This window comes from Telmatherina bonti (assembly GCF_933228915.1).
Source record: "Telmatherina bonti genome assembly, chromosome: 12".
In the NCBI taxonomy this organism is placed as follows: Eukaryota; Metazoa; Chordata; class Actinopteri; order Atheriniformes; family Telmatherinidae; genus Telmatherina; species Telmatherina bonti.
The window spans coordinates 10379195-10391553 of record NC_136610.1 but is presented as its reverse complement, the minus strand read 5'-3'; the positions used below and the strand labels follow the sequence as shown (position 1 = coordinate 10391553).

The 12359-nt window shown below is 38.5% G+C and overlaps 1 protein-coding gene across 1 annotated transcript in view; it reads right to left on the bottom strand.

The window, feature by feature from the left end:
- The window catches only part of shtn3 (shootin 3), a gene marked incomplete at both ends in the record, with an annotated part of 45971 nt that overhangs the window by 17029 nt on the left and 16583 nt on the right, over positions 1–12359 (bottom strand). The window contains 2 exons of the mRNA XM_079250046.1: positions 1874–2045; positions 2412–2506. Of these exons, the coding sequence (XP_079106172.1) occupies positions 1874–2045; positions 2412–2506 (267 nt within the window). The remainder of the gene's footprint in view (positions 1–1873; positions 2046–2411; positions 2507–12359) is intronic.

The following is a 12359-nucleotide window of genomic DNA, read 5'->3' as shown; positions in this document are numbered from 1 at the left end:
CCAGGCTGTAAACATGTTTATTCCTGCTGTGAAGTTGGCCTTTTTAACATGGGAGTCTATGGGGATTCGCTCTGTTTTGCAGCCCCTAGTGGAGGAAGGGGGAACTGCAGTTTTATGCACTTCTGCATAGGCTTCACTTTTACCGCCGTAGATTGCCGCTTGGTTTCTGCACATGCTCCATGCCTTCTTCTCTGTTTTACCTTGGCATTACACTGCCTCTTATAGTCCAGGCAAATGTACTACAGCATTTTTAATGCATCTTTTTCTTGAAATGAATTTGTCTAAATCAGCTTTGTCTCCATCTGGATGGAGGCTTAGTCAGCTAGCTCAAATAATAAATAGCTTGATGTAGATTTAAGATACATCTACACAGAAATTAAAGCTATTTGGTTTGCATGCATTTAGTCCACGTCCAAATGATTAAACCAACAAAATAAAAAGGTGTCTACATGGCAGCTTTTTAACTGGTGGTGGCCAGATAATTGAAAGAAGTCGCCTGATAATTGTAAAAAATAGATAAACTAGTTTTATAATATAAATATGGTATTTTTTTTCTACCAGGGCTCTCAATATTAAACCATTAACGTATAGAATAATCTGTAAAATTAGCACCTGAACTTTTTAACACATTAATACTCACAACACCAAAGTTAGTACACATACCATACTAAAAATATGAGTTTGTAATGTGAGACAACTGTAATACTGTATGAAGAGTAACCTGAAAACTATGAGTTAAAGAAGTTAGTGCTGGATAATGCACGAAGGCAACCTGTGCAGAATCAGAGTTAGGTGAGGAAAAGATTTGCAGAAATCTCCCAGGTACAAGTTCAACAGACTGAAAGAGTTCAAGAGATGAAGTTGGTTAAGGAGGAGGGATACAATTTCAAGTTAGTCTTGCACAAAGCTCCCATCAAGATCTTGCTAAGTGGAAAAATCTCATCCATTGTACCTTTAATCTGATGCTGGTCCAGCGTGAAGGAGGCAGAGTTGTTGTCTACAGAGTCTGCAGCGTAATTAGACAAACAGCATGAATTCAGGGGACATAAGGGATTAAAAAGATAGGACGAGTTCAAGGTCGGCCAGGAAAATGGCAAATTATCAGGACAGCTGAGTTCAGGGAAAGTTCAGAGGATTGGTTCTTTCACTTCCGATTAGTTCAAGAATCAGAGTGAACACAGGAGAAGGTAGAAGTTTAGTAGAGTTTGGGAAATATGTTCAGGGTTTAAAGGTGCCAAGACTTCAGCAGAGTCAGGAGAGACCAAAGGGGAGGACGAGTTTAGGTCATGGAAGGGTTTTAGGAAGCAGAAGAAAAAAGTCAAGGATGGAAGACTGAAAACGTTAGTCCGGTACCTTGAAGCCCTTCAACCTCTTGCTGGGTCAATGTGACGTTATTGGAGCTGTTGTCTACAGTATGTGAAGCTTTGAAAGCACCAGAATATAAAACAGGAAGAATTCAATAGACTGAAAAACTACCAACATGAGTTTGGCTATAAGAACCAGATAAGGAAAAGACAAACAATGTACATCTAAAGGTATAGTTAGGAAAAAATAGCAACAGGGATGAGTTTAAAAGACAGGAAAAGTAATAGTAGCTTTATGGGACGGGTTCAGTTAGAAATGGTAAATATATAACACATCCCTGTACAGTACATGCATACATACACACTAATTGTTGACCTGCATAATATCAGGACATGATCAGGAGATGCAATTTCATTGCTCAATATTGCAAAGATAACAGGGGTCTGCTTAAATGATATACACCCTTCATCGATACACCTCTGCTTGTCCCTTCTGTAAAGTCTGTGCATCATAATAATTTTAGGAAATGATCAGATTTTGGATATATTTTGCTGTCTTGGTGCTGTACCTTTGACTTGCTGCTGACACTGTGTGAAGGTGTCAGGACTGTTGTCTACGGTGTCAGCAGCGTCTCCGTCGGCCTCCAGCGGGATACAGTCTGAGATGCTGGGAAGCAGTTCGTCCAAACATGGCCGTGATGACAAACTCAGATACTTCAACTTCCTGTTCTCACAGTTCAGCTGGAGGTCAAACGCAACAAAGCCACAATCTGTTATCATCATTTACAGGCTTAACATACATTGTACACTATTATCTTTTATTATATATCATACTTAAGAGTTTTTATATAGTGTAATTTTCCTGCATTTTGATAAAAAATACTTTATGTACATGAAGAACCTACATTTGAACATTCCTAAAGCTGAATATAAGAACAAGTTCTTGTTCACATAGCGGTGATGCATTCAGTTTGTCTCATCCTGAGTCAGCTGTTCCCCTTATTCTCCTGCTGATAAAGCTAATCTCATTGCATTGACTATTTGGTGTGTGTGTGTATGTGTGTGTGTGTCTGTAAGGGTGTATGAGATAGAAAGAGAGAGAGAGACCTTGGTGGCCAGGGCCTCGGCATTCTCCCGACATGACTTCTCAATCTCCAGCTGAGTCTGCAGAACACTCACCTCCTCAATCACCATCTGAGACACTGTTGAGGACACACACAGACACACACACACACACACACACACACACACAGTTTCGTTATTTGTCCATCACCTCAGCAGTTACAACTTGTCAAACTTTAATTTTCTAGAAAATCCTATTTTCAAACAAAACAGCTTGCTTCTTTCTTCCACAGTGTCTTTCACTCATCAGAGCACATCAGCACCAATCAGAGCCCAGCCAAGCCCATTAGAGCCCAGCAGAGCCCATTAGAGCTCACCTGAGCCCATCAGGGCCTATCATAGCCCATCATAGCCCAGTTGAGGCAATCGGAGCCCATCACAGCCCATCATAGCCCATCAGAGCCCATTAGAGCCTATCCTAGCTCATCACAGCCCAGCCGAGGCAATCGGAACCCAGCCGAGCCCAGCAGTACGTATCATAGTCGAGCCGGGCCTATCAGAGCCAAGTTGAGCCCGTCAGAGCCCATCAGAGCCCATCAGAGCCCGTCAGAACCCATCAGAGCCAACTCTTACTGTATTTAATGGTTGCTTTTAGTCCTAACTCTTAGATTCACAATAAATTCTGTAATATAACACAAAAACATTTAATGTAGTCTCTTTTTCGTCTCGATTGAGGGAGTGAACTGCATTTTTCTTCAAAGAAACAGCAAAATAAGATGAACTTATTAAATATCACCACATAGCCAAACAAGCACTCAAATACTATTCAGGTAAAACATAGAAGAAAGCATCTCTAAGAGAATCAATGTCATTTAAGATACAAATGTTGATCAAAGCATTGGAAACATGCAACAGAAAAAATGTTGAATATGTGAAACAAAGATCAGTTTAGTGAACATTTTCAGGTTTCATCAATACATCTTTTACTTATCTGCCTCTGGTTTAGCATTATAAATCTGCTTTACTGACTTACACATTACTTATGTTGACAAACCAACTTCCTTCTAAGGTGAAGTGATTCATCATTTGGGTGACGATCAGCGCGCTTTAGAGTAAAACCAGCAGCTGAAAAGAGTTGACCTGAGGCTTCCAGGCATTCACAGCTGTAGAATTTGTCTTCAGAGCTCAGATACTCCTCAGTTATTTTTAAAATGACCCAGATTTGGAGACTCTGGGAACACTGACTGAAAAGAGAAACTCCGTGTGAATAAGTAGCTTTGCCATTTCAAGAGATATAAAGAAATCCACTCAGTTCAGCCTCCTGTTTTCTTCCACAGCTGCCTTTTATCAGGAGATTAGTTTGATTTTCAGCAAATCATCAGAAAACATTAAATCCTTGAAAGAGTTTTTAACTAGCTCCTTCCTTGGTTTTAGTGTCAAAGTCAGTCCTGAATATCAAAAAGCTTCAACAGAAGAAAACTGAGCTTCTCTTCTTGTTTCTTAAACACATTGTTGGCCTTTACCATAAGCTATTATAAATTATTTTCAAAGCTGTGCTGTGCACAAGTCACACCTCCCATTTCTTTAGAGATCTAGCACAAACAGTAAGGTGTTGAAATGTGTTGAGCTGTGTTGCCCATTCTCCTAATGCACAATCCTTACAAGTAGGGATGTTTGATAGAGATTTTTTCACTAAAATCCAATATACCGATTTTGTCCAATTCTTTAATTTCTGATACTGGTATCAATTGATATCAATATTTTTGGAGCAAGTCGTGTCAAATAAACTAAAATATCTGGAAAACTAGACATTAAATTCCTCATATTATGTCATTATAGGTTTAGACTGCTGAGGGACATTTACTGATACACTGAGCTTCTTTCTCTTTATCTCTCTTTTATCCCCCCCCCCCCCCCCCCATAAACAGTGTTGCATCATTAACATGTATGTCTCCTGTCTCAGCAGGTTTCCCTGGCCGGGAGTAGCAGTTCCTGTTGTCTGTTGTCTTTCTGTCCTTGAGTCGGATTCTGCCGGAGGTTTCCTTCCTGTTAAGAGGGAGTTTTTTCCTTCCCACTGTCGCCAGTGTGCTTGCTCAGGATGGGAGATTGAGTTGGACTCAACTCAATCTGTTGGTTTCCTTATATAGGCTAGTATGAATTGGCCTTCATTATGTTTTCCCCTCTGTCTGTAAAGCGTCTTGAGATGGCATTGCCGTGATTTGACGCTATATAAATAAAGTTAAATTGAATTGAATTGAATTTTAAATTAGTTGAGACTTAGCTGAAGAGATTGATACATAATATTTGCAAATTGTGCAGACATTTTGTTATTAAAAACGTAAAAACTGATATTTTCAGAAATTCCAACCCCCGGCATACTGATATATCAGCTGATAATATCAGTATGCCGATAATATCGGACATCTCTGTTTACAAGTTGTACCTTGTTGTAAAGGTGACTAATTGAGCTTTCCAACAACATATAAAACAATACCAGATGACATCATTAAAGGGGAGAAATAATGGACTAAAATAAGATTCACACATTTTTTGAGGAGTTAATCTTCCTGGCTAACCAGACCTTTTTGCTGTTAAGGTAAAGTATCGACAGGGAGCCACGTGTGGTAATTGCCAATGAACGGACATATTTGCTTGGCTACCTGTTAATGTTGGCATTAAGAGATATGATAATTCAGAATAGCTGCACTGCAAGAAACGTCCTGTTGGCAGGTCTCCACCTCTGTTTCACATCACAACATACAAAGTTACCAAATGACTAAGACTCTACACAGATATCAATTCTTGGCTCTTCCGCCAGCATTCCTGATCCATTAACACAGTTTGCCATGGCTGATTATACAACACACTCACACGTTTGAGGGCAAGCAGCTTTTGCCTCAACCACAGCTCAGAGGCAACTGTAACTGTAATTCCAATAATCTCACCTGTTCTGTTGCAGGTTTTAATCCAAATGTATTCATCTACCAAGTCTATGGGTACCAAGGGGTTATGACAGAACAATTAAAAAATGACTGAACAAGGCTGCAGGAGACTGGACACATTGGAGTCATTAACTGGATCATGACCCCCTCTGTCTGTTCCAAAGTAGAGAGTTAAAGTGGCTCTATTATGCACATTATAATCTAATTTATTTTAATATGCAAGTCCAGAAGGGCAAGAAATAATCAAGCATTTTTCACAAACCCCAGCATTCATTTTGTATTGATCCTCTCAGTTCAGCCTCTGTCAGAAACAAGTGAACAGAGAAAGCTCCGCCCTCTGTCCTGTCTGTGTCTCTACAACAGTGTGGAAACACTCAGGAGTTAGCCAGCCAACAGGGAGGAATAAGACGATATAATTGTTAGAAAACACTTATATTAGACTACTATAAAAATTCAGACAATGCAGTTGCTTTGGATTCTCCTTTTACAACTAATACTGATGGTCTCTGAAGCCCGTCTCTCCGGTGAAATCGTGCACAATGAGTTATTCCACAGCTGCAGCTGCTGTGTGAACTGCGTTACGTATGCTGCCGGTGGTGCACCATGGACAGCTGCAGGACGCAGGGAGAAGCCATGTCATTCAGGCTACCAAACACAGAAAAGAAAGAAAAGAGAGGGAGAGACAATGAAACGAGAAGCAGTTGTTCCTGAAAAGAGGTGAAGTTACGGAGCACGTTACGATTTATTTAGAGATAACAGATTATCATAAATTCATCAGTTATTACCGCTAATCATCTCACTCTGTAAAGTTGCGGTCAAAATAGTTCATTTTATCCATATTTTACCCGTTTCCCACATATGTAGTACTAGTTGATTCTCTGGGATTCAGGATTGTGAAGATCAACATGTCAAAACTGAATAAAGAAACTCTCATTAAGACCAAAGCGTGGCTTCATAAATTTCAACATTATTTTTAACATATTTGCTGGAACACATTCTAAAAAAATCACTGATGATAATATTTTTCTGCAATTACAAATAAATTTGAGTGAAGTCTGTCTATTTGACTTATATTTTGATGGTTATTCCAAGCATATCTCCAAATATATGTGTGTGACAGAGGGATTAAAATGGGGAAAAAAAAAAAAAAAGGGATTATCTCACTACATTTTACAGTGGCTGGGAAGAACAAAACAAATTAAAATTTCAATAAATGCATTTAAAAATTTGAAAATTACATTTTGAAAACCAATTCGCAATTTGAAAAAACACATTTTAATTTTAATTTAATTTTTAACTCCGTGACATTTACCACAACAACCTAATATTCAAATGAAAGTATTTTCTAACTTAACTTAATGTCTAAAGACATTATTAATTCCCTATTTTTTATGTTTCACTCTTGGTTAACAAGACAAAGGAGGATTTTTTTTCCCTCCAACTTCACACTTCTACACTGATTCTACATGTTTGCTTCATCTTTTGTTCAGCAAATAATGACACAGTGTAATACGTTTTGTTAATATTAATCTAAAATTATGTTCACCTGACTGTAAGGCCTGATGGGGACCAGATGATTGATTTTGCCCTCATACATTAAACTCTTTAATCAAATGAAAGTACACTTTCTTGTAGTCATGAATGTAGAAATCCCTCTACACCATGAGTAACAGCCTGTTCTGTATGTAAACATCAGCACAGCTGGTAATGACTGGCTGTCACGCCTCCTTTTTTCAGACTGCTTGTTAGGCTGCTGTGAGTAAAACCCTTGTCCTACTAAGCATATGAGATCTTCAGCTGAAAAACAGCTGTTTTCTTCCTGATGGAGACTCTTACCGTGTACTGCCTCATGTTACAAAAGAAAACCCAGCTTCATGTTCAGATTAGCTCAACAGATTAAAGCATTTGTTAAGAAACTGGTTTGTATGTGTCAAGATATAAGCCTTCAAGAAAGTCTGGGAAATTATTATTATTAAAAAATAAACTATAAGCATTACCTAGTTAAATAAAGGTTATGTAAATAGACAAACTAAATATGCAAGTAGTTGCAAGTATTTATCTTATTATTGAAAACAAAAAGAAGCTTTTTTTGTTGGAAAAAAATATTGTTTAAAAAAGGACAGGTCCACTGATAAAAACAAAACAAAACAATGAAACCGCTATAATATATTCATTCATTCATTCATTTTCTGAAACCGCTTAATCCCATTAAGTCATTGAGAATTTTTTCTCAATGTTATTCCTTAAAAAGTGACAGTAAGGCCTCTTTTAGGTACTATGTACTGGTGCAGAGGGCAGGCTATGGGAGACGAGTCCACCTACATCTCCAACATGATGTTTTTGTGTTTAGATAATTACTACATTTCTCCACAATACCACTGAGCCAGTGGAAAGAAACAAAGTTGTAGTAAATACTCTGGATGATAACCTGCTGTGTTCACACACCAACATCTCAGCTGGCTTCTGACCAGGTAAACCTAAAAAAAAAAAGGACAATTACGTTTCTTTTTCTCATATCAAGCTTCTGTAACTCAAAGCCAAACAGCAGCAATTTATCTGAACAGTTGTGATCTGAAAGGTCAGATCACAACTGCGTTATCATGTAGAGAAAGAAAAAACCACCAGAGACCTGTGACTGTGACAACTGTAGCCAAAAAAGCTGCATCTGTGTCAGTGATGGCCTGAAGCCCTCTGAGCCCATTACACTGACCTGACCTCACATGTTACGCAGGTAAAGCTTTCAGCCAACATGACTAATGCGTCTCTGTCGGATGTCCTGATGCAATCCAGAAATGACACAGTAACTCCAATCATACACCAATAAAGAAAACTGGTTTTAATGTGAGTGGATACAAGCAGAGCTGCTCTATAACCGCAGCCTGCTGAAATATTAGTTTGATGTGCAAAGCACAGACAACTTCATTTTAATCCTTTAATGTCCTGCTCTACAGTTTAGTGGAAGACATTTTAAGTGACTATTCTGTCTTAAACCTGCCTGAGTCATCTCCACTACTTGGTTTAGGAATTTAATGTTAATATTTAGCAAATGTTTTGCCATTACTTATTTAAAAATATATAATTTAACCATAGTGTGACGGCTCAACCATTAGTTAAATACATTGCTGTAATTACTGCAAATACTGTATAATTGTAAGGTCGTGTTATGCTGTACAATTTGTACACAAACCAACAAGGTGGATGACTCGCTGACTCTGTGAGTCATCATGCTGATATCACTGGGGGTTAAATGTTTTTCTTCATTTAGTAGATTCCAGGAACCAGTACCACATATTTCAGGCTAAGCAGGCAAGATATAACTTGCATTTAGATTAAACAAACTGCAGCAGAAGTAGATGTTTAGAAGTCAGTGAGGGAGAACATGTGGAAACATCCAGATTGTCCCGTAAAAGCAGGACGCAGAGTATTTCATGGACTGTGCCTGCTTCATATTGACTGATCTGACATGACCTTATTGCAATTTCCCCTTAGCATTTTTTTTAAAATTCAAATTAAAAATAAAGCTCAAATAAATCAAGTTTTCATTATTGTTCATACTGTAAGAAAGTATATTTCTATCAGTTTGGTTAGTGGCAGGGTGCACTCTTGGGATTAATGTAGTATACTATCTTGTAATAATGTAAAAATAATAATGTAATAATAATGTTTTTCAAAGTTTATTGAGTATAATTTGAGTTTAAATTTAAGTTTTCTTGGTAATTCAGATTGGAAGTACAGATGGGATAAGAGCCACTTGAAATGGAAAAGAATCTGAGGGGGTTAACTTTACCTCTAAAACCTGCTACTGTGTCGTAAAATAAGTGTCGTACTGTATCTCTGTGCTACTTTGACCAAAGCTTCTCACAAACATTTTTTTAAAACTTAAGAAAATTGTATCCATGATAAAAAAAAAAAAAAGGTTAAAATGATGCAACACAAAGTACAAGATTCATCCAACTTCAGTGCAGTTAGTTTTACTATTGTGAAGAGGAAGAGGTGACTGCTTCCAGTGCTGCCTTATTCCCATTTCTATGCTGGTGTTGATTGCAAATATACAAGTTATTACTTTCTATAACATGAATACAAATCCTTGGAAAAAGCATCGGAGAATGTGTCTGATCCAGTGAGGCTGTGGGTTTAAAATGAGGAAAATGCAGTCAGGAAAGAAGGGATGATATTAAAGAAGAGGAGGCTGGTGACGGCTTCTGGGTCTATTTTTAATCCTCATTCAAAGTTTAATGCTTGTGGATGGGCCTAGGTGGTGCATACTCATTTAAACCGTCAGCGCTCTTTCTCGGAGCGGCGTTCATTCGCTTCAAACAGCGCTTCTACCCTCATGCCACAATGGATCGTCCTCTGCTCGGCTGCACTGCAGTTCAGCTGCAGCTCTTTGGGTCAGGCGCAGTACAGGAGGCAGAGATGGTGGAGAGCTGGTCATTTTCTCCTATTTATGCTTCTGCTTTTATTGGACTTGCTTAACTGCAGAAGCCAATAGCAGGTCAGACACAGGGAGACAGCTGCTACTCAGTTAGATAACAGCTGGTGAGGTGAAATCCCAATATTGCTTCATTTCAGTTTTGTTTTAACCAAAGAATAAATTAGAAATGAAAAAAGGACAAAGACCATTTTTTTAAAACTAATAACTTATCAATCTTGAACAAAACAAATGCTGATAGTGTGCTTTATTCTGATAGTGTATGTTGTTATATGAATAAGCCTGACAAAAGACTTTAGCCATGGATGAGCTAACCACATCTAACTATGTATCTAACCCTTGCTAGCTTAACTAGAACTCTATCTTCTCTAAATACAAGCAATATCAGGACCTGAGCTTTCTATCAAAGCTGTGTTTTAGCTTTGATATAGCTACTTAACTTACCTTCATAGTGCCGCTTCAAAATAATACTCTATTAGAAGTACTAGGGTAGTACTAGCCACGACACCTAGCTAGCTAACTTCTGTCTGCATTGCAGAAGTCCAACTTCTCTGGATGCCAGAATTAGCATTGTTTTCTTTTTAAGCTTTGTTTCTGTTGTAGCTGTGATATGGCTAACATACTTTGATTACAATTGCCTTTATATTGACATCAAATATGTTGCATTTTTTATCTGCATTTAAATGGGTGTGGTTGCTGGTTCGAGCCTCAGCTGGGGGAGGTTTGAATGGTGGCCTTTTTGTGTGGAGTTTGCATGTTCTTCCTGTGTTTGCATGGGTTCTCTCTGGGTACTCTGGCTTCCTCACACCGTTGATCACTCCAAATAATCATCATTCATTCATTGTTCTAACCACTTAATCCAATTCAGGGTCGCGGGGTAGCTGGAGCCTATCCCTGCAGTCTCTGGGTGAAAGGCACACCCTGGACAGCTTGCCAGTCCATCACAGGGCCACACAGAAACAAACAACGACTCATGCTCACACTCACTCCTAGGGCCGATTTAAGGTAACCAATTAACCTAACATGCATGTCTTTGGATGGTGGGAAGAAGCTGGAGTACCTGGAGAGAACCCACGCATACACGGGGAGAACATGCAAACTCCACACAGAAAGAACACTGACCAAACCTCACCCAGCCAAGGATCGAACCAGCAACCTTCTTGCTGTGAGGCCATAGTGCTAACCACCAATCCACCATGCAGCCCACTCCAAATTCTCCTTAGGAATAAATGTAAGCGTGATTGATTGTCTTTCTGTGTTGGCCTTGTGATAGATTGGCGACCTGTCCAGGGTGTACCTTGCCTCTCGCCCAATGATTGCTGGGATAGGCTCCAGCCTGCTGCGACCCCATATAAGTGGTTAACTAAATAAGTGGTTGGGAAACTGGATGGATTTAAAGGACTGTGGATGTTTTTAAACTAAGGATAGACCTTTCTAGCATTCAACGGCATCAAAACTTAGTTTTTTCAAGGGTCTTTAAAATAGCAACTGTTGGACCTGCAAGATTTGATGAAGCAGCGTCATAAAATGATCAGTCCATGTCACTAAGAAGAACTTAAAGACTTACAAGGAACATTAAACTTCCAACATCAAAAGCTAATATATCCAGATATCCTATATAATTAGTCTGATATAGAAACCTTGAAGAACTTGATTTAATGTCAGAAAACAGAAAACAGCTTTTCTAAGGACGCTACAGCAGCGTAAGTGAGGCCCAGGTGCTTCTCTTATCAAAATGAAGTTACAGGCCTCATGAGATAAATGACTTTCCCTTAAACCCGTAGCTTAAAGGTCTGTCAGGCGAAAAACAAATGCAGTTTTTGTTTTTCACCAGCTTGCTAAAGCCTCTTAAGTGTCGAAGCCTATTATGAACAGATGAGTTGTAGGATTAACCAACGGTTCGTACACTTGTCAGTAAAAGCAGGGTTTAAGAACCTGGAAAGGGAATTAAAACGTGCGCTGATGACAGCTTGTAGTGCATTGGTTTTAACCTGATGTCTGTGTGTAAAAAAATACATTAAAATATACAAAAAAAAAATTTCACAATAAAAAATGTAACTAGTTTGCTCATGAAGACTTTACAGCTAAAAGCTTCAAATAATGAGCAATATTTATGAGTAGCGTTAAAGTAGCAACAAACAACATGATAAGATGTGAACAACAGCAGGACAACCCTTCTCTAATACCTTACCATCTTTTTTGTTTTTTAAAAAAAAGCATGTCTGACCTACACAATTAAAATCAATTAAATTGTAACCAGTGGTTATTTGAGTTATTAGCTGCGTTACCATTACTTTTTTGCCAAATAAAAGGGATATTTGTAGGTTTCAACAAACAACAATTGCAATTTGCAGGTGTTTCCACTGAACATTGATTAACGTATAAGTTGTAGTCCTCGTAAAATCTCATTGGCCCGGACAAGATTTTACAAGAATTGCGGTTTATGCAAGGTAGTCCCCTAGCGATATTTTGGGATTTTCTACTCAATGTGGAGAATTTGCTACGGCTTTTTGTAGCCCTTCCCCCTCTTTTCCTTTTCTAAAAAATTGTAAAACTCTATAATTCACTGTCATTTGGTCAACACCACACCCTCTTTACTGGAAATGAACTGGTCACATG